The following is a 23,719-nucleotide window of genomic DNA, read 5'->3' as shown; positions in this document are numbered from 1 at the left end:
CTAGCTCATTCTTATCGTGACGTTCGATCCGTCCACACCTATTGTTGGATAATCCTTCATGGATTAATTTAGAACAGGCGGAGAGAATGACTTAAGTGGAGAAGGCGAGTGTTAACAATTTTTAAAAACCGTCATTAACCCTACATCCTTCGGTTACAAGTCCGGGACTTCACTTAAGGCTATTCTCTTCCATTCGAGGGTTTATTGGTAACATTCTTAGTGGGAATTGCTAGACCTGATGAGTTTCCATTGAATAATCGTGTTTTGCTATTGAAATCCGCTTCTGATGTCAACCCGTTTTTCCGACATAATATATAAGAAGATATAATTACCACCGTCGCCCTCTATTCCTCCCCAAGCTATTTGCAGCTAAATTACCTGCATCGCTTGGCTGGCATTCTCTTGTCATGTGAACCGAATGGAGCCCTACTGGAACGTGTTTGTAAATAAAGAACTTAACTAGATAGTGGCAAAGTGTTAGCAAGAGCCGATCAGGCGTTATGGGAACGCTTATTATAGGCAGGGGTTGATTTTATTATTGTTCACAATATGGGGTAGGTCCCTATATAAACTAACTGGCAGACGCCCCGTGGTTACCTACCTACGTGGTTATTACCTCGGGAATACGGGGATAAAGCAGACTCTTGCTAATAGACGTAGCTTTCTATTGGTGAATAAAATTTTAAAATCGGTTCAGTAGATCCAAAGATTATCTCCTACAACCTCACAATTATTATAATATTAACGTACAGATAAATATAAAGAGGTAAGAATTGACTTTTTGTTTGTTTGTTAAGTTATCAAATCCTCGACCGATTTTAAAATGTCATCATTAGAAAGACACATAAGTACTCTACATGGAGTAATATACATCTTCATGGAGTAATATAGTGTTACGAACTAGGGTTCGAAGATTTGGAATGAAACACCCGGTGACGCGTATGAGACTTTATTCGACTCCTTAATCCAAGTACCAATACACACTACCGAACGTAGGCAATGTCCAAAATCGTAGCCGAGTTCACTATTGTTCACTTGTATCGCTGGTATCACTCCGATGTTACTCCACTTCGTTTCGAAGTACACTCGTATAAATATGTGGCATCTCCGTCGCGTATTTATATCCGTGAGAATGATTCTAGATCATTCTGGGAATGACTAGACGCATGTTGTTTATTCCGCGAAATTCAACAAAAAAACAATAACAAGAGATTGTTGTCTCAAATTGTAAACACCTCTGTACTGTCGAGCTATTGTGGACCTTATGTAGCTAGTACTAAGGTTCTCCGTAACAATAGCTTATCCCCATATACCCGCGGGAACTACACGCGGGTGAAACCGAGAAGCGTCTGCTAGTAAATCAAGTCGTCCCGAGAGTTACATAAAATTAGAAACCACTCGAGGGTCAACTAGGCGTTATTGTGCTAATGAACAAAGCGAAGTTTACGTGAACAAATACATCGTTATACAAGCTAACTTAAGAGGCTTACAGAATTTCCACCATGTAGCTATAAGGCTTTCCTCCAGTACGTACAACATGCTTAGAAAGAAAACACACTTTTACCAATAAAATTATAATTTTCTTTTGTTTGGATCTTTAGTTACTATTTCACGAAATTACTGAAAAATAATGTCAGATCATCACTGACGATCAAGTAATCTCACATGCCTGCAACGCTATCGGCTTATCGGCTTGATAGCCGATAAACTTGATCGTGTGTTGGTCGCGATGTGCATGACATCATGCCGATCGCTATACTTGACCGTCGGTGGTTGACATAATGTGCTTCAAGAATTTTAAAACACCTCGAATGGATAAAAGTGGTTGAAAATTTATTAAAATTATATAAAACTAGCGGACGCCCGCGACTTCGTCCGCGTAAATTTCGATGTCAACTTTACTACTACCCCTACCCTACCTTACACCTACCCTACCCTACCCCTACCCTACCACTACCCCAATCCTACCCTACCCAACCCCTACATCTACCCTACCCCACCCTACCCCTACCCTACCCCAAACCTACCCCTACCCTACCCCTATCTTACCTACACCCTACCCCCATCCTACCCCTACCCTCCCCGTACCCTATCCCACCCGTACCCCTATCTCACGCCTATCCTACCCCTACCCTACCACTTCCCTATCCTATCCGTACCTCTACCCTATCACTACCCTACCTCTACCCCTACCCTACCACTACCCTACCTCTACCCCTACCCTACCACTACCCTAAACCCGGCCCTACGCTTCCCTACCCGTACCCTACTCTACCCTGTAACTTCTCTATCTTACTCCTACCCTTAGCAAAATCGGTCCAGTCCTTCGAGAGTGGTGGTATGACGAAGAGAAATAGAGACTTCTATGCTAATAATATAAAGAGGTAAAGTTCGTGTGTTTGTAGTAGAGGTAATCTCTGGATCTACTGGACCGATTTGGAAAATTGTTTTACCAATAGAAAGCTACGTTATTTGCGAGTGTCATAGGCTATGTTTGATCTCCATATTCACACGGGAACGGGAACTACGTAAATGAAAGCGCCGGGCGTCATATAGCGGAATTTCTGCGTCTTTTAGAAGTTTTGTATTATCTCCGAAACTATTTAAGTAATTAACATACTGTAAAGGGCAAATCTTATCTCCATAATATCTTTGTGATTATTAAATAATTTATTTTAATAAGGATTAAAGTTTAGTTGTATAAATAATGACGTAAACCTAAGTATATAAAATTAATAATTTTTAAAACACAAAAGGTACTATATCTGCTAATATATAGAAGATAGATATATGGTGTCGCGGACTTTTTTGTAGAACTTTTAAAGATACATAAAGTCTCCATACATTAATTTCAATTTTACACAATAGTTAAGGCAGCGCATCCTGTATGACAAAAACTGTGATAACTCGGCTAATATATATGATACCAATATAAAGTATAGCCTATAGCACTCCCCGATAATGTAGCATTCTACTGGTGAAAGAATTTTTAAAATCGGACCAGTAGTTCCGAAGATTACCCCATTTGAAAAATGTGACAAACTTACAAACTTACAAACTTTACCTCTTTATAATATTAGTATAGATGATACTGAAAGTCGTTTAAAATGTGAACTCATTTCAAACGACTTTAAAAAAACTGAGGTGGTTTCTCAATTCGACCGAAGAATTTTTTTCAAGTTAGATACATTTTTGTAAACATGCTGTACAAATATATAAACAAAATGTGTTTGAAGAATTTAAAATTAATTAATGGTTTTATTTAAAGATTGATTTATTTTATAAAAGCCTGTAATTTTTCAGTTTATATTAGTAAATCAAGTAATCTGACCGCACATGCCTGCAGCGCTAACGGCTTGACAGCCGTTAAAACTGATCGTCAGTGGCTGTCATTAGAAATAGCTTCACAGAACGTTGGTAGAAAACCTTTAAGTTAACATAATTGCTTATTAATATCTATTGTATTCTGTGTTAATGTCACATAATATGTAATCTTTACTTTATTAGTTACTACATGCACAGAAAACATACTATAAGTTAGTTCATTACAATAACAGTACCCATTGTAATGTGAGCGAGTAAACTATTGTGTGGATTTACATGTTTACGTAAGTATGCTAACTGTCCGACCTTGTTTACCCGACTTTATACAAAGGGTATAGCCGTATAGGATTCGTTACTATTATTATAAATTATAGTTTAATGAGCCGTGATAGCCCAGTGGACTGATAGCCCGGTTCGGGAGGCACCTCCAACTTTTCAGTTGTGTGCATTTTAAGAAATTAAGTTATTTTTTTTTTCGCGTTTGACATCATTTTACAGACACATTTAGGACATCTACAACATAGGGATGAAAACCCACCCGATGTCACCAGAAGTAAATACTACGTGTCTCAAACAGTGAAGGAAAACATCGTGAGGAAACCTGCATACCAGAGAATTTTCATAATTCTCTGCGAGTGTGAAATCTGCTAATCCGCATTGGGCAAGCGTGGTGGACTATTGGCCTAACTCCTCTCATTGTGAGAGGAGAATCGAACTCAGCAGTTAGCCGGATATGGGCTGATAGTACATTTTAATAAACCGATGTTGATGATTCTTTCGAAACTAAAAAACCAGTAGGTAGGTAGGTACACGGCTCTTTGGACTTCTCTAAATTCTAAGCGAACCATACGTTGAAAGCAGTTTGAACTTTAAACCATTCTTTTCTTAAGAAAACATTTGATAATACAAAAAAAAACATTGAAATACTTATCTGGCACAAATGTACCCAAAACATATTCAAAGTTACATTTGCACATTTCACTGGTTGCTCCTGAATAAATGAAACCCCCGCCGCCCGTTAAATAGGGCAACGTAGCGTCGGCGAAAACATCCATAGAATACCTTCCTATACTTAATATTTTTTTTACATCTATATATATAAAAACAAGCAAACGCCCGCGACTTCGTCCGCGTGAAATTTAGTTTTTCACAAATCCCTCGGGAACCATGGATTTTTCCTGGATAAAAAGTAGCCTATGCCCCAATAAAATTGCGAGTCGTCTGTTATTAGAAAATATAGTTAGTTTCATGTGATCCCAAAACCCAAAAGGCAATTGTAGCTTTATTTGAGATCTACAAATCAAGTGATTTTTTTACGGTTTTAATGGAAACGATCTGGATTTGATCATTTGATGAACATTTCATTTACTTAATCAATAATTGATTTATTATTCATATTATAAAACATATTCTTCTATAATTATATTATTGTCGTAATCTATTTTAGAGCCGTGATAGCCTAGTGGATATGACCTTTGCCTCCGATTCCGAAGGGTGTAGGTTCCGGTCTGGGGCATGCACCTCCTACTTTTCAGTTGTTTGCATTTTAAGAAATTAAATATCACGTGTCTCAAATGGTGAAGGAAAAACATCGTGAAGAAACCTGCATACCTGAGAATTTTCTTAATTCTCTGTGTGTGTGAAATCTGCCAATCCGCATTGGGCCAGCGTGGTGGTTTATTGGCCTAACCCATCTCGTTCTGAGAAGAGACTCGAGCTCAGCAGTGAGCCGAATATGGTTGATAACGAACGAATCTATTTTGATCAAATTTTTTTTTTCATTTGGAGTTTTTTGTTGTCGGTACCGTTAGAACAATGGCACGTCTTTAACGGGTCATTTGCCGCCTACGTCCCCGCCCGCCGTGTCGTATCGCCCCGCCGTAACCTTCTGCGAAATAAACGAACGTTTTTACCCACTTTCACCCACCCCTAGTTGGATAGTAAATCTTTACTTACTGATCTTACACTTACTATTTAATTCTTAATTTACCATCGATTCCCAAAGTGCTCCAGGTGGACTCCTAGGGGTCTACGGAAGACTCGACGGGGGTCTACGTTGACGTGTCATACCGGATAGAAAGATTTCTAAATTCAAGTTGGCTGAATTAATTTTATGCCTGGACAATTAGATATTTAGCAGGGGGTCTACCGCCAGTTAAATTAGAAAGTGGTCTATGAGAAAAGAAAGTTTGGGACCCTCTTTCTATATGTATATCTATACTAATACTATAAAGCTGAAGAGTTTGTTTGTTTGTTTGATTGAACGCGCTAATCTCAGGAACGACTGAAAATGACTTTCACTTGAAACATACTTGAAAAATACTTTCAGTGATAGACAGCCCATTTATCGAGGAAGGCTATAGGCTTTATTGTATTTTTTTAAAAATTAGGGATCCTTCTTGAAACTCCAATAATGTAACCCAAGGTGTACAAAAGTTTTGTTTATATGGCGTGCGCTGCAAAAACTATTGACAGCAAACCCTTTCATTTGATATCCATATCGTGGGATTCAAGGAGATGGATTTCAAACAGTCAGTTCGCCATCTTTGAGAGGCCGCCATGTTGTATTTGTCATGTCATCCGAAATCAGAGCGTGTGCAAAATTTCATCCTTATCGAAGACCGGGAAGTGGGTCTTAATATTCCAATATTTTCATACATACATAGACAGTTACAATTACAAGTGAAGCTATAGCTTGGCAACTTCGTTCATAACACTCCCGATGTTGCGCGCGGGCCGGGAGGCGTGTAGCGATGAATGAAAAACCCACGACTGATACATGTCAAGTCCCCGCACGCACGATTTCACACCCGCGCAGTCTTTCCCCCTGTCGCCCGCATATCATGGAAGTGTTATCAACGAACTTCCAAGACTATATAAGCGTGTTAAAAACACTTAAAGATGACCAGCATTGCAGGGCGTGTTCCTACCTGCATACACTCAGTTTTATACTGCTAATAAAAGATAGATTCACCTCGCATGGCGTGTTGCGAGTATGTTTAAAGCCAAATAGGGCTACTTAACCTTTATCTATTCGTGACACACAGACATAAGCCATCCACCATTATATGAGATTAAAGCTATAATGCAATTAGCAATTTATACATTAAAACATATTGGGAGTTTAAGTCACGCGATGCTGTTTTGAGCTTTTCTTCTATTATGTTGTCCGACATCAGTAGGTCCACAGAGTAGTTTTTTACCCGACTGCGCCAGAAGGAGGGTAATGTTTTTAATACACAATACAGGTTCTTAATTAATTTCATTTCAGGGTATGCAGTGTATTTATAAAGCGCACGCCTCGCTACCTATGTAGGTAATTACAACCTGTTAGCAAAAATGTTCAACTTGATGGCAGTGGGTAGTGACCCTGCTCTCTGCATCCACGACCGTGGGTTCGATTTCCACAACTGGAAAATATTTGTGTGATGAGCAAGGGTTCCCTAGTGTCTGGGGGTATTTATATGTTTAAGTATTTATATGAATTATCTATACTAATATTATAAAGCTGAAGTGTTTGTTTGTTTGTTTGATTAAACGCGCTAATCTCAGGAACTACTGGTCCGATTTCAAAAATTCTTTCAGTATTAGAGAGCCTATTTATCGATGAAGGCTATAGGCTATCCCCAAATTCTTACGGAAACGGGAACCACGCGAGTGAAACCGCGCGGCGTCAGCTAGTATAATGATAAAATCCGCTGTCTTAAAGTGTTTTCAGATAGCATGGTGCGGGTGACATTTCGTTTCCCTCTTGGAAGTTGACCGCGTTTCGCGATAATACTACGTATTATAAACGTCCTATAGCAACTGTCACCGTACCCATGCTATCTGAAAAACACTTTAGTACCCATAACTCAGGCTATACGTTTTCTTTGGGGCTAAGTTATATTATGTATTGTGTAAATACCTACTGAACTACAAAATATTTATTCATATAATTACATGAACTTTTTGTACGTACCTATGTAATATTCATGTTGAATCGGAAAAATATACGTAGCGAAACATGGTAGCGGGGCGTTTTCCTTCCTTGGTTCTAATTTTTTTTTATTTCAATTCAATTCATTTATTTGCAGACTATATTACCATATTACTTACATTAGTTGGTAATGACAATAATTGTTAAAGTTTGTTATACGAGTAGGTACAAAAGGCTAGTAACAGTGATTGACTCATAACAAATTTAAACAATATTTCGTGTGGTACATGGAATAAGGGTCCGAAATATATCAATATTATTTAATAAATGTTAAGGATTTTTAAAAAAGTTAATTTAAAAACCATTTTTTTTCCAAACATCAAAAATTCATTTTGTGACGTCACAATGTTACACCGTAAAACTAATTGTTAATTAATATTTTTGTGAAACGCTCCGTTTAGTTAATGATTCGTTATCGAAACAGTTAAAATATCGTCATAAACGCGCGAACGTCATAGCGTTTTGACTTGTATTGTCAAAAAAATATTTGTGATCACGTCCCAAAAAAATATATATATATTTTCAATCTAGTAGAACGATAATGACCAATTTAAGATCATTTAAAAAAGTGTCAACTAGCCTATTCGCCATTACTGTAATGCAAATAATACGTAAACACCATTTTACAGATTTATTTAAAACTATGTAAATATAAATAAACTCAACATACCTAACAAAACAAACATTAAATTACATTCATTAGCACGTTCAATCAAACAAACTAACTCTTTAGCTATATATATTAGTATAGAAGTATAAATATAGATTTCATAAACTTTGTGTTTATGAAGATTACAAGAATTATATTTTTAGTACAAGAAAAAGTTCTCGGATCAAATCCCCGACCTGTCAAACGAAAGTTACCTTTACCACTAGGCACTCAGGTCTCAGAAGTAAGAGCACTCAACAATGTATCCATAATTCGCCATTGTCGACTGATCGAGCTCCGACCTACTTCTGACAGAGTGTCCGCGTCAAACGCAAGATTAAGGGCTCCTTTGTCAGAACTCATCTCGAAAACTTTATCTCGAGCGCTTATCACCTTCACTGGCACTTTTGGTAGTAAGTGGGTATCGTGACGTATAGTAGTGTATTAACAAAGGGTCAGAAATTGGTAACATTCGAGGAAGATCTCACTAATAGGGGATATATTTCAAGACTCGTAACAATAGTGCTGGAAAGAGTAAAAGGGTTCTGAGTGGGTTCACCTTAGGGCGTAGGTAATTAGATACTGGATAGTACGAGTAGGTACGTCAATGGTGTGCATAAAGTTTTTAGCTGGGGTAGGCACTAATCCAGTACTTAGATAAAAAATTAAAAATATACAAAATTGAAAATTAGTTCTCCGATCTGCTGCTCGCTTAGGTATGTCTTAATACTTCTAAACCAAAGACTTCCAAGAGTATAAAATACCAATCACAAATAAATCTATACTAATATTATAAAGCTGAAAAGTTTGTTTGTTTGAACGCGCTAATCTCAGAATCTACTCGTCCGATTTGAAAAATTCTTTCAGTGTTAGATAGCCCATTTATCGAGGAAGGCTATAAGCCCCTATTCCGACGAGAACGGAAACCACGCGGGTGAAACCGCGCGGTTTCCAGCTAGTAAACTAATAATGGTGTAATGCTCAGTACATTTGAAAATTACATCAAAAGAGTTAAATTGCCACAATATTTTAAGAAAATTACATAAAAATATACACACTAGAATTCATATATCTGTCTAAAATATGTGAAGTGCTTGTCTGTGATTTCAGAACAACTGTGTTTTTTCAAGTGCTATTTAGTTATTTACAAAATGCTACTTGTAAAGCACAATCAAACTTTATTTAAATTTTAGTCTAGTATGTCCGCCTGCACAGATTGTATTGAAACTTTCACTGGAAGATAGAGGAGGTATTTGAGTAACATATAGGCTAGGCATTTTACCTGGCTAAATTCATGGTTCCCGCAGGATTTCTGAAAAATTTTAAAAAAGAAGTGGCGGGCGTCAGCTTGTTTTAAATATAAATTATCAAAACCATATCCAAGTTTCCTACTTACTAAATATTCTTATTTACCTAAAACCCTTTTTAATATTTTAAAAATATGCTCCACCATTTATCTGTGTCACCCTACCCTGAGGGTGAAACGTGTCAAACTGCGGGTTACTTCATTAAAAAATTAGGGCGACGTAGCGGAGGGTTACGAGCCTGCTCCACATTCGTAGGTAATGTACTTACTGATGGTATTTATGGCTATAAAAATAACAGCAAAAGCTCTATGGTTTTTTCTACATTAAAAAAGCTAGAATCTGCGTTGCTGTGGTGCGACGATTTTTGTTTAGAATGAAACTTGAAAGAGTTGGTCGATATTTTTGGTTAGATATTGTAGACTATTAAAAATTACAAAAAATTAGAAAGCATTTTTACTGGGGAAGCCAGGGTGGTGTATGATCTTTGTTTAAAATAATAATAATAATAATAAAAACATTTATTCAGCCAAAAACAACATAACATAAATAAGAAAAAAACATGAGAATTAATACTAACTTAATACTAAGGCTTCGGCTGAATGGGGCGCTGCCTCAGCACTATTCTACAGCTAAGTAACCGTAGCGCTGATTTTCAGGCATGACCCCAGGGTGAGCTCACGGACTGATCGGGAGAGCGTTGCGTTGTTTATTAGTTCCAAATTTAAAATATATAAAATAATATGCTATAATGTATCCACATATCTATAGTAAGTAAAAAACATACATACAGTCGAACGTAGAACCTCCTCCTTTCTGGAAGTCGTTTCGTAAAAAAGTAGAAGGTCGGTCGGTAAAAAAGTAGATCTTAAATTAAGTACTTTAATATATAATTCTTTTAAGTTATACTGATTAGGGTACGATAGGGCTGACATAGATTTTGTAAAATAATAGTCCTTAAAAATTTCAAGATTAAAAAAAAGGATTTTTATTAATACAATATATATATATATAGTCTCCGACATCTAGTATCCGCTTTCTGGCTGGTTTTTTGTTTTCTTTTTTAGTTTCAGGAACATCCTATATCTTTACAAATCGTGCTCCCTTTTAGATTTATTGGGGCAACCAAGAAATAAAAGCTGAGAGTTGAGGTTTGAGTTAGAGCATTAGCAATTTCATTAATAGTGTACACAACACATACTTACAATGGATGGAGAGATAGATCGAATGAATGAAATAATGAATGATATTTTATTTATGAAAATGTAGGTTCAACATGATGGTACATTTATAGAATTGAGCCTTTATACATTTTACCATAACTGGTGTATGAATTATCTTAAATACATTTGAACGAAAAAATAGAACTAAATGAATACAATGTCACAATTACAAAATAATAAGTTACAAAATGTCCATGTCCATAAAATAATCTTGAATGTCATAATAGCTTTTTTTTAATAATAAATTATAAATTTTACATTTAAATATTGACCAGGGCTTCTCTTTTAGACTGTTAGGAAGTTTATTATATATTTTTATTGCCATACAAAAAGAACTTTTGGCATATATTGTCAATCTTGTGCGAATGTTTTGTGAGTCTTTCCTCATTACACAGTAGTTTAGCGAATTGTCCACATATGAAGCAATCGGCAGATACGTACTGACCTTAGTGTTATCACAACGCGAGCCGAATGGCAAACTTTGCCGTTCATAAACATTGCTAAACATCTAACTAACATTGTGAACATGTGAACAAGAAAAAAAACTGTTATCCGACTTTGAAAAAAAAGCACTTAAATATGTAGTAAGGAAAACCGGCCAAGTGTGTGTCGGAAAACAATAAAGGGTTCCATAGTTTTACGTCACCAATGCTGAGAGAACAGTGGGTTTTGGTTGGTCGACTACAGAGTGCCTAGCGGTAGTTTTAAATGTTTTCATACTGTTACTACCGCGTTAACTTTAACGCGAATTTATATGGAATTTAAACAGTTGTGCAGTACCACTAGATGCCACTAGATGGCGCTGTTTCAATTCATTAGAAATTCTCGTTTACGTTAACAAGATTGTCACAGTATCAAACTGCCACTAGGCCCTCTGTTCATTCATAGTTTTCCTTATAATTTAATTAATTTAATGAAAGTGAAAAATAAGTGAAGTGAGGGGGACCACGAATAAAAGAAGCAAAGAAGCGTATAGTTGGGGGGGGGGGGGGGTGCAAATAGGTTATTATTCTTACTTTGTCGGCGTGATTAATGTAACTTACATGCTAGAAATAAATAGCTTCTTTAGCTTAAGCTTTTGTACCTAGCAGTAGCGTAAACAACCCAATTCTTTGGCGGGTTGCCTTTTAAAAATCCTTACATACTCGTACATAATCATAATTATTCAACCACAGCATTTCTTCAATCTGTACAATAAACGCCTGCGCGAATGACATAAAATACACATGACGGGTTACCTATTACAAAATTTCAGCCTTCGCTACTGGTACCTAGGCCTTATACTAATTGCCTCTTAACAAAATTGGAGACAAACAGACAGACATGGCAATCGAGTTTAAATGGCGAAACTATTAGGGTACTTCATGTTCACTTGAGAAACCTAAAAGGCTCGACTCCTATTGTTGAAGACGGTATAAAACGAACGGACGGACGGTGTAAAAATGAATGTTTTAGCTATAATAAAGTAGTTGTAAACTTCCATCCTCTTTACCTACGTAAGTATTATATCGGAGTAGTGTGAAATAATGGCGGTAGTCAATTATAAATAGCACGATATTGGTCGAATGCTTGGCCTTCGCCACTGTTTACATCCAATGTAAACAAGGCGCGGAAAGTATGGACGGACGGCGCTACAATACGGAATACTCCCCGGTAGACAATCTCCTTTGCATTCTTTATTTTTTTTTTAATATAAAGCGGACTAGCGGACGCGACTTCTTCCGCGTATATAGGATTTTTTTTTTTAGTAATCCCGTAGGGACCATGGATTGGGACATTGGATCGAGCTAAAAAGTAGCTGTATGTTGCTCAATAACTTCCTCTATCATCAAGTTTCATTATCTTGAGATAACATAAGAGCAGTCGGACCCATCAACCGAGGGGTGGTTCAATCACGTTCACGTTCACGTGGGTACGACAATAGACCCCGTTGGTCTATTGTCGTACCCACTCCTAGCACAGTCTTTCCTGACTAGTTGGAGGGGGATGGGAATATTGGTCATATTATAAAAAATATGGCAAATATTCTTTAAAAATAAAAAATAAAGTGAGAGTAGTTAGATCGGACAAAGAGACCAACGTATAAAAATTTCAAGATTTTATTTTTTCTGAGCGTCTGATCCTACCATAATTAAGTACGGTAGGCAATATAGGAATATCGCATTAAAAATATTCTCACTAGCGGTGCAGGTTGGTTTTTGAAAAATATTTTAACACGTTGATATTCGAAAAGTCGGTAAAAATTTCAGAGGATTTCAAAATTTTACAGACAGCTTCATTCCCCGTTACAATAGAATATCGTCCGAACATTGTCCCTGAGCGGTTGCGATCCAAATTACAAAGCTTTAGTGCCCATTTTGTCAAGTTAATGAACAGGTATATTATATGATCCAACCAAAGAAGGCTACAAAAACGCTTATCATTATATTTTGTAAAATACTTAAATATGAAACCAGATTTGCAAAAAATCCGAAATATTTTACCGAGGCAGCAAGAACTGGCTTATTTTTTCCGCAAACATGCGCTGGTTGTCCAACGCGGAAATTCTACCACCATTTATGAACATTATTCGTAAAGTTATTATGTATCATAATAACTTTACGAATAATTACGAATAGTTAATCGTAACTTAAAGTTTCTAATTGTCCTATAGCTGTTACGATAAACTTAAAGTTACTTATAGTACCTAACCAAACATCATCAGGTGAAATCGTATTAAAGAGTAGGTAGTCTATCTTGCATAAAAATATTTTAATGTTTAGTAACTCGTAAATAAAATAAAAAAAATCCGGGAGTTATGAAAATTGGTAATTTTATTGATTTGAATGCTAATTTTAACTTTGCCACCTCGTATTTTTGCCGCTCGCGCGGCCATTTTGTAAAGTGGCGTCTAAAAACAGTTTTTTGACAATATCTCTTTTTCGGCTCATTTTACGATCAAAATAGCTATATAATAAATTAAACTAAGGAAAATTTCCTATAATTTATATACTTGCTTTTTTTTGTCAAATCAATAGTTTTAGCGTACGGGCGCAAACTATTACAGACGACGCTCCCTTTATTTTATTTTTTTAATGTGTAAGTGCCGTAGGCTCCTTATGGGACCTCAGCGGCGTCACCGGGGGGTTTGGGCGAGCGCAAAGGCATCGCCTGATGGTGCTCGGAGGCAGAAGTAGAGTATATGGGCGAAACGACTCCCTAAAGGCGTCTCCTCTGAGACTTGGTCCTGTATTGGACCTCCTGTACCACATCAACCATATTATTTACCAGGCAAAGTTGAAATACGCAAAGAGCACATCCAAATCTATAAGATTACCAATTTTTAAAACTTCCAGAAAACTTTCCAGCTAAAACTACAAATTATTGTACTATTAGAAGTAAGTTGATTTTTGACAAAGTATAAGTTTAGTATTTGGGGATGTACTTAGGTAGGAAAGTAGGTCAAGACTTTCAAAGTATCCCATTTGAGAGACAGCTCTTCATTCTATTTTCAATTCGGCCAGTTACAAAAGCATAACGGAAGGCAATTGTAACGGAAGAACGGAAATGCCGAACTTAACCCTGAGCTTTTAATATTACTTGTATACTCCGTGCACTAAGTGGCGAGGCTGTGGCCCAAATTACCGAGCTGTGGCCACTTCGTCAAGTTAATGAACACGTCTCCACCTTAATATAGATATTTTTTTTAATATTTTATAGTAACATTTTGTAAATGGGTGGTAGAGTTAAACAAAAACAGACACTTGATGTTTCAAAAGCTTGTAAACTAAGCTTTGAAATAAAGTAATATGAATAATTATTTTGTTAAATAATAATTATCAGCAAGCGAATATCTTTCTGCCTACTGAAAACGTCTTGCTTACTTTACTTGCCATATATTTCATTTTATTTAGTTATTATTTTTTGTTATAAGCATTGCAATCACGCTTGATGGTAAGCAATGCAGCCGAAAGGTATGGTGGAATGCACTCACCTTTAATCTTTTTAACATAAAAATGGAACCGACTTCAAAGACTATTTCAGTTATTTTGATTTTAACACACAAACTACTGAACAGATTTTTATGAAAATTAAATGGGACCTATCTGGAAGTATACCTACTCGTTCAAACAAAAAAAGAATTTTCAAAATCGGTTAATAAATGAGTAAGTTATAAAGTAACAAACATTAAAACAAATCGCGTCGAATTGATAACCACGTCCTTTTTTTGAAGTCGGTTAAAAAGTTGCCTACTAATCTTATCTTAAAGTACTTGTATAAGTATTCTGTGCCTGAAGTTTGAAGATACCCATATTGTAGGTAGTTTTGTAATCTAGTCTAGATATAATTATATAAAACTCAAACTGACTGACATAGAGATCTATCAACACAGCCCAAACCACAGGACGGATCGGGCTGAAATTTGGCATAGATGTAATGACGTAGGCATCCGCTAAGAAAGGATCTTGATCAATTCTACCCGCAAAGGGATAAAATAGGGGATGAAATTTTCTGTGAAGCATTGTCAATTTTGCGGCGATTTGGCTGAAATTTGGAATGTAAATAGATTTTACTCTGGACACATAGGTTTTTCATCCCGTAAAAACCATCAGTGGGATTAGTGAAAAACTTAACTCCACGCGGACGAAGTCGCGGGCGTCCGCTTGTTATTTATAGTATTTCGTTATACTCGTACGTACGGTAACGAAAAGTAGGTTAAGATTTCGAAGTATCCCATTTTACAGGCAGCTTACGCTTTTTAATTGACAGTTAGAGCCGGATAACGGGCGGAAGGGATATTCTAAAAGAACGGAACATCGGGAGCGCCCTAGCTTGGCCCTGAGCGGCTGCGACCCAAATTGCCGAGCTTTAGTGGCCATTTTGTCAAGTTAATGAACACGTCTAGTCGTCTGTTTTAATATAGGCAGCTTTTTGAAAGGTTGTATAGTGTTTTTCAGATAGCATAGGCACGGTGACAGTTCGTTTCACTATTGAAAGTTTACCGCGATTTATAATGGTACGTATTATGAAAATCATAAGGCAACAGACACCGTACTCATGCTATCAGAAAAACACTTTAGTACACTTTTCAGTAATTTATATTTTCTTAGAAATAATTTTAACTACCTACTTTAAGCTGTGATAGCCCAGTGGATATAACCTCTGCCTCCGATTCCGGAGGGTGTGGGTTCGAATCCGGTCCGGGGCATGCACCTCCAACTTTTCAGTTGTGTGCATTTTAAGAAATTGAATATCACGTGTCTCAATCGGTGAAGGAAAACATCGTGAGGAAACCTGCATACCAGAGAATTATCTTAATTCTCTGTGTGTGTAAAGTCTGCCAATCCGCATTGGGCCAGCGTGGTGGACTATTGGCCTAACCCCTCTCATTCTGAGAGGAGACTCGAGCTCAGCAGTGAGCCGAATATGGGTTGATGACGACGACCTACTTTAAGGGGTGCCGTGATAACCGTGATACGTTGATGTCCTCTGCCTCCGATTTCGGAGGGTGTAGGATGTACACCAGTCCCTTAGAGTAATTCTTACTCTTACGACTACTCATTTAAGGTAGAAAGGGATCATTGGTCATATTAAAAAAAAAGCAATGAATGCAACAGTAACTTCGCGTTATCAAGTGAGTCGTCGGCATATCAATCATTTCCCTATTTTCTATCTTTCTATTGAGATTTATGGCTTCAGACTCGGTTGAAAACGCATATTAAATGTAACACTATCTAAATATATAAAAGAAAAAGGTCATCACGAAATATCGAAAACCACTTAACACAGATTAAATTTGACATGGAGGTAGTTTATTGTTAGTGGACGTCCGCTAAGAACGGATTTTGCGTCAGGCCAAATTAAAGAGGTCTAAGGGCGGACAAAGTCGCGAGCGTCTGCTAGTTATAAATTACCACAAATACATGTTTTTCTAAATATTTTCCTATTACGCAGGAAACCATAAGTGAGCGGGGCACAGTTTGTGATCCCCGTCACAAATCCCATTAGCACAATGGTATTAGGAAGCCCGCGAGCTACTTAATGTGATTGTAGCCTCGGACCAAGGTCTTCATTACATTTGTTGATGATTCTTTGCAGAAATATTGCGTTTTTGTTTACGTAATCACTTTCGAGTTATGGATTTCACAGCAGCGCTGTGATCCCGCTATTTTACTCTCGCCGATGAATCTTTCGCCAATAACACGTCTTACTCGAATTTGAAATGTATAATATGTCACCAGGGAAGTTGCCATAGAAATGAACAATGCCACAGCGCGTGCTATTTGAGTAATAGTAAGATTATGGACTAAAGACTAAAGACTGGACTTAAGTGGGATAAGGGTAAGGACTAAAGACTGGACAACGAGGCTGCAATGATCTTATAGCGTCCGCCAATGATATTAAATATTGTGAGATGTGTTACTAGCGCATGAAAAATGAGCCGCTCAAAAGAGGAAACACGTTATACACGTTAAACAAATAATACCTAAATATTGTCTATAATTTCAAGTTATGTGTTCAGGAAGTGTAAAAATATATACATAATATACTATATACATTAATATATAATGAAATTAAAGACAAAATTGTGCATGTGAGCGCTCAGTGTTGTAGCCTATTATTCGGATCACTTTTTGCGGTGATTTTATAGGGACGTAACCGATCTATAGTATAAAATTAACATTGCCGTCCAGCTTCACTCAATCACGGCTTAATGTAAAACTGATTGAAATCTAGATATAATTTCCGTAAATCAAATATTCGCAAGTCCGTAGCACATCTCCGTTTCTAATGAAAGGTATTAGAAGACTTACTAATATAGTATACGAATAGGTATAGCTTTACCAGATTGCACACAGAAAATCCTACTAATATTATAAACGCGAAAGTTTGTATGGATGTTTGTTACGTCTAACGCTGCAACTACTTAAATGATTTGGCTGAAATTTAAAACAAAGATAGATAATACCCTGGATTAACACATAGGCTACTTTTCATCCCGGAAAAATCCACGGATCCCGCGGGTTTTGTGAAAAGTGACACACGCGAACGAAGTCGCGGGTGTCCGCTAGTTAATAAATAAAACTTACAATTTTCTTAATAAAGCGTGTCAAATTACGTGTAACGTGTAAAAAAAATATCCATATATTCCCACAGGAAAGGGAACTATGCGGGTAAAACAGCGAGGTTCTGATAGTATACAGCTCCTTAATCAGGCTTTTTTGCAAAATCCGTGCTTAGTAGACATCGAATTATTTTTATTTTTCATCTTCTAACTATAAACTACGAGTACCTACTTACCTTCATGCTTTTAATCTGTGTACGTCATCATTATAACCCCATATTCGGTTCACTGCTGAGCACGAGTCTCCTCTCAGAATGAGGGGGGTCAAGTCAAGTCCACCATGCTGGCCCAATGAGGATTGGCAGACTTCACACACGTAGAGAATTAAGAAAATTCTCAGGTATGAAGGTTTCCTCACGATGTTTTTCTTCACCGTTTGAGACACGTGATATTTAATTTCCTGAAATGCACATAACTGAAAAGTTGGAGGTGCGTGCCCAGGACCGGACTCGAATCTGCACCCTCCGGAATCGGAAGCAGAGTTCATATTCACTGGGCTATCACGGCTCTGTCTATCTATCGACTCTTTTTTTACGGTGAATGAAACCGAACTGAATTTCACGCAGACAAAGTCACTGGGTTTTACTAGTATTATAATGCAATAGGTACTTCAACCTAGTAACCATTAAAATATCCGACAAATAAAATAAGCTCGGCTTGCGAGCAAAATTCCTTCGTAAAGTTTTTCAGAAGGACGGTGGTTTTTGCCTCTCGTGCCGAATTTCAGTTTTCATAATGGCGTCCGCGTACCGGAACTGTTTGATAAGCTACTTTTAGTCGGAGATTTTGTTGAATTTTGTATTTTTTTATTCTTCTATTATAACTTTGGTGGGTTTAATGTTCATATCCCTTGAAAGGCCTGTAGTGGACTAGATAATGATGAGTAAATCCAGCTGGATTTTTTAAAATGTTTCCATGAATTAAGCTCGATCATTGCGGAAGGTCGCAGATATGGATCACCTCAAGGCCAGTTCCGGCGAGGTCAGGGACCGCGGATAAGGCCTGACCTCCATGTCAAGTGGGTATCTTAACAACGTTGGGGCCAATGTTGCGGCCAATATTTGTGCTGACATTGGAAGCGTGGCAAATTGCTATGTGGACGGCATAACTAATTGAACGAGGGACACAAAGGCCATAGAGTTTGTGGTTTTATAAAAGCTAATACTTTGATAAGTACTCCTACAATTGGCAATAACTATGGAGTTTGGATAGTGGATATATGGAGTAGGAATACGGGGATAATATTTAGCCTATAGCCTTCCTCGATAAATGAGCTATCTAACACTGAAATGATTTTTCAAATCGGACCAGTAGTTCCTGAGATTAGCGCGTTCAACCAAACAAACAAACTCTACAGCTTTATAATAGTTGCACATAGGAGTAGATTCACAGAAACCTACGCTTATCTGAATCATAATTCATCATTATCAACCCATATTCGGCTCACTGCTGAGCTCGATTCTCCTCTCAGAATGAGAGGGGTTAGGCCAATAGTCCACCACGCTGGCCCAATGCGGATTGGCAGACTTCACACACGCAGAGAATTAAGAAAATTCTCTGGTATGCAGGTTTCCTCACGATGTTTTTCCTTAAACGTTTGAGACACGTGATATTTAATTTCTTAAAATGCACACAACTGACTGGAGTTACATGCTCCGGACCGGATTCGAACCTACACCCTCCGAATCGAAGGCAGAGGTCATATCCACTGGACTATCACGGCTAAGTAACTGAATATCACAAATTATTTCAATCCCACGAAGTATTTCACAATGATATCCCTCAGGAACAGCGTGGCAGCGGCCCAGTGAAAACATTACCCGACCGCCGACCACAGGCAAAGGAGTTCTCAGATGCCATATTTTATTTCGGATTATGTCTTTGAAATTGTTAAGGTGCGTTTTCGAGAGCAGTGCATCCAGGCGAAAGGTTTTCTCTATATTATTATTTTTACCTAATGAACGAAAACTGTTTTTTTGGTAATTTTTTTGATGTAACGTCACGTTATTGCCTCAATTGCTTCACGTTAAAGGGAAAAAAGTATTTTTTATTTTTATTTATCACGGAAAAATTCATGGTTCCCGTGGAATTTGTGAAAAACTGAATTTGAAGCGGAAGCTGCGGGCATCCAACAGTAGATAAATAAAATAAAATATTTATCTCAACAAAACATTATCGTCATCATCATCATCATCAGCCGATGGACGTCCTCTCCAAGACATAGGCCTTTTGTAGAGCCTTCCAAATATCATGATACTGAGCCGCCTGCATCCAGCGAATCCCTGTGACTCGCTTGATGTCTTCAGTCCTGGTGGTCACCTGGTGGGGGGTCTACCAACACTGCGCTTTGTAGTGCGGGGTCGCCATTCCAGCACTTTGGGACCCCAACGTCCATCGGCTCTTCGAACTTTGTGTCCAGCCCATTGCCACTTCAGCTTCGCGACTTTTGTTCTTCTGCGAATCTCCTCATTTCTGATTCGATACGTAGAGATACTCCGAGCATAACTCGTTCCATCGCCCGCTGTGTGACTCTGAGCCTTCTTATGAGGCCCATAGTGAGCGACCAAGTCTCGGAACCATAAGTCCATCACTGGCAACACGCACTGTTTGAAGACTTTTGTCTTTAGACACTGAGGAATTTCGGTCGAAAAGATATAGCGGAGTTGCCCAGCCGAGTTGGATTCTGCGGTTCACCTCTTTCTCGAAATTGAACCTACCTAACTGGACCATATGTCCTAGATATATGTTTTCGTCTACAATTTCGAGAGCAGCGTTTTCAACTATAACTGGGTGGAGCGAAACATGAGCGTTAAACATTATTTTCGTTTTGGCCATGTTCATTTTCAGGTCCACCTGTTGAGAAACAACAAACACAACAAAACATAGAATAAAATAAATGTTAATATCGTATATCTTACTTGGTTATCTCAGCATGCGATTTTTTTTATACACAGCAAACAAATTGACAGTAAAAACCATAACCTAGCCTTTTAATTCTCTTTTTCTTTCCCCACTGCATTTTGTTTTGTGGTAATTTTATTCAATATGCAGACTCTTGGTTTTTGCTTTATTCTTTTTATACTACAAATTTTATACTACAAACAATATAGAACATCTACTTGTCTCTCGACAAAATACCCCTTACATTCGCACATGTCTTATTATAGCATGTAGAAACTGTTCTTTAAGTCATCTGCTAAAAGAATGTAGGGCGAAATAACAAAGGCGTAACTGAAATATTAAAAAACATTGTCTCGAACGTGAATCATACCTTTTTATTTCGGTTTTAATCAAAAAAGCGTTTCGAAGCTTAAGCATTTCATATTTGTTTCCAAATAACAAAAGACGGTGGGAAAAATTCGTTTTAAATTTTCAAGGCTTGTCATATTATGTACATTTATTATATCGATAATATCTAGGTTCAAATAACCACTGAAACGACTAATGTCCACGACATTGGACGAAATTTTGTCTATTTCTCTTCACTTGGTGTCGATTCTCTTTCTACTATCGCAAACGCTTCGAAAACTAGAAAAATTTATGGGAATGACAGATCTTGATCACGTGACCTGTCGATAGCAAATGTCATTCCCATACATTTTTCTAGTTTTCGAAGCGTTTGCGATCGTAGAAAGAGAATCGACGTGCCAGGGTTACAGGGGCTAATGTATATAAAAATTAAAAAAATACAAAAAGCCGTGATAGCCCAGTGGATATGACCTCTGACTCCGATCTTCTTCTTCTTCTTCTTCTTTCCTGGGCCTTTTCCGCACTTGGCCATTCTCTGACTCCGATATCGGGGGTTAGTATATTAATGTATGGGGTGTAGGTCCGAATCCGGTCCGGGGCATGCACCTCCTAGTTTTTAGTTGTGTGCATTTAAATATCACGTGTGAAGGAAAAACATCGTGACAAAACCTGCATACCTGAAAATTTTCATAATTCTCTACGTGTGTGAACTTGTGAAGTCTGCCAATCCGCATTGGGCCAGCGTGGTGGACTACTCGGCCTAACTCTTTGTCATTGTTGTTTGTCCCCAGATGTCCTCGTGCTAAGGACCAGAGCGAGGGAAGTTGAGGCGAGGAGCTAAAGGGCGCCCTGCATCATGACCAAGAAGTTTGAGTTCAACTGGCAGATACCTGTCCCGGAACCGCTGCTGCAGGTGAGGACTCGGAGACCACTGAACACGAAGAGAACTGTCCTAGTTCCTCATATTATTACCATAGGACGTTGTAGCTAAATCATAAACAGAAATCGGAGACCTTTATTTCAAGTAGACTTTACAAGTGACATCGCTCAACGAGTTGTGAAACTGAAGTGCCAATGGGCGGGGCACATAGTTCGAAGAGCTGATGGACGTTGGGGTCCCAAAGTGCTGGAATGGCGACCCCGCACTAGAAAGCGCAGTGTTGGTCGACCGCCCACCAGGTGGACTGACGACATCAAGCGAGTCGCAGGGATTCGCTGGATGCAAGCGGCTCAGTATTGTGATGTTTGGAAGTCCCCACAAAAGGCCTATGTCCTGCAGTGGACGTCCATCGGCTGATGTGATGATGATGAGCACTTTTGAAAAGTCAAGTTTTTTTGAAGTCGGTTAAAAAAGGACGATAAGAAAGAATGATGACGACGTATTCAATATTAAAAAAAAAAAATTAAAATAAAAAAAAAAAATAAAAAAGCCTTTATTCTAGTATCCATTTACAATTTTAACTTACAATCTAACATTAATAAAAAAGAAATAATACACTAGATACAAGACGCCTGTACGGCGTAGGCCTCCCCCAAATCTTTCCATATTTTCCTGTTTCGGGCTGTACGCATCCAGGCCGTGCCACTCGTTTGTGAGAAGACGTCTCTCCATCTCCTTTTCTGACGACCTCTTTTTCTTTTTTCGCCCCTTGGTACCCATTCCGTCACCCTTTTGGTCCATCTATCGTTCTGCAGTCTACAAATATGCCCAGCCCATTTCCACTTTAAGGATCGGATCCTTTTTATTATATCCGTCAGTTGTGTTCTTTTCCTTATGGTTTGGTTTCTTACTCGGTCCTTTATTTTTACGCCCAGTATGCTTCTTTCCATTTTCCTCTGGCAGATAGAAAGTTTATCCTCCTCTTCTTTTCTTAGTGACCATGTTTGGCATCCGTACGTTAGGCATGGTAATATTGCAACTTCGAACAGTTTCCTTTTTATACTCATGTCTATGTCTTTATTTTTCATTATCTCTTTGAAGCTCCAATATTTTTTCCAAGCAATAGTAATTCTTCGCTGTATTTCTTTTGCTGTGCAATTTTCGAAAGAGACTAATTGACCCAGATATACATAATCTTTTACATATTCGATGATTTCCCCCTGAACCGTAATTTCTCTCTCTACTGCATTTGTAATTATTTTGGTTTTGGAGGTGTTCAAGGACAGGCCAGTTTTCTTACTTTCTTTTGTTAGTTCTTGTAGCATAGTTTCCAAGTCTGCATTCAATATTAGGTATCTTCAAATCATTTTAAAAAGCTTCAAAGTCACTCTGGAGATACGCAAAAAAACCATAGTTACGGACAATGAGTCACCTAAGTGACAGTGTGAATATGTATAGTTCGAAGAGCTGATAGACGTAGTAACCAAAGTTTTCTAAGACAATACTGCACCAGAAAGCGTAGTGTTAATTGACCAGTAGATGGCGACAGCCGATATCAATCGGGAGCCGCTGATTGCTGGCGGGTCATGATCGTGGTGATTAGATGTCTTGAGGTGCGATTCCACTATTTTATACTCGTCGATGTATTTGCCTACGCCTATAACAAGTTTTAGTTTAATTTTATTTCTATGGGATGCCATAATGATTAGATGTCATGAGGTGCGATTCCGCTATTTTATACTCGTCAATGTATTTGCCTACGCCTATAACAAGTTTTAGTTTAATTTTATTTCTATGGGATGCCATAATGATTAGATGTCATGAGGTGCGATTCCGCTATTTTATACTCGTCAATGTATTTGCCTACGCCTATAACAAGTTTTAGTTTAATTTTATTTCTATGGGATGCCATAATGATTAGATGTCATGAGGTGCGATTCCGCTATTTTATACTCGTCGAAGTATTCGCCTACGCCTATAACAAGTTTTAGTTTAATTTTATTTCT

The 23,719-nt window shown here is 37.8% G+C and overlaps 1 protein-coding gene across 5 annotated transcripts in view; it reads left to right on the top strand.

Moving 5' to 3' along the window:
- The window catches only part of LOC112048379 (1-phosphatidylinositol 4,5-bisphosphate phosphodiesterase), a 90,392-nt gene that overhangs the window by 12,843 nt on the left and 53,830 nt on the right, over positions 1–23,719 (top strand). For all 5 annotated transcript variants that reach the window (XR_008251547.1, XR_008251549.1, XR_008251548.1 and 2 more), the window contains exon 2: positions 21,625–21,746. Coding sequence is in view for 1 of the 5 variants with exons in the window: in XM_052886076.1 (XP_052742036.1) it covers positions 21,690–21,746 (57 nt within the window). In the remaining 4 variants the exon portion in view is untranslated. The remainder of the gene's footprint in view (positions 1–21,624; positions 21,747–23,719) is intronic.

The sequence above is a fragment of the Bicyclus anynana genome, chromosome 16 (genome assembly GCF_947172395.1).
Source record: "Bicyclus anynana chromosome 16, ilBicAnyn1.1, whole genome shotgun sequence".
NCBI lineage: Eukaryota > Metazoa > Arthropoda > Insecta > Lepidoptera > Nymphalidae > Bicyclus > Bicyclus anynana.
Note: the sequence above shows the minus strand (reverse complement) of the source record. Positions and strands in the feature narration are given on the sequence as shown.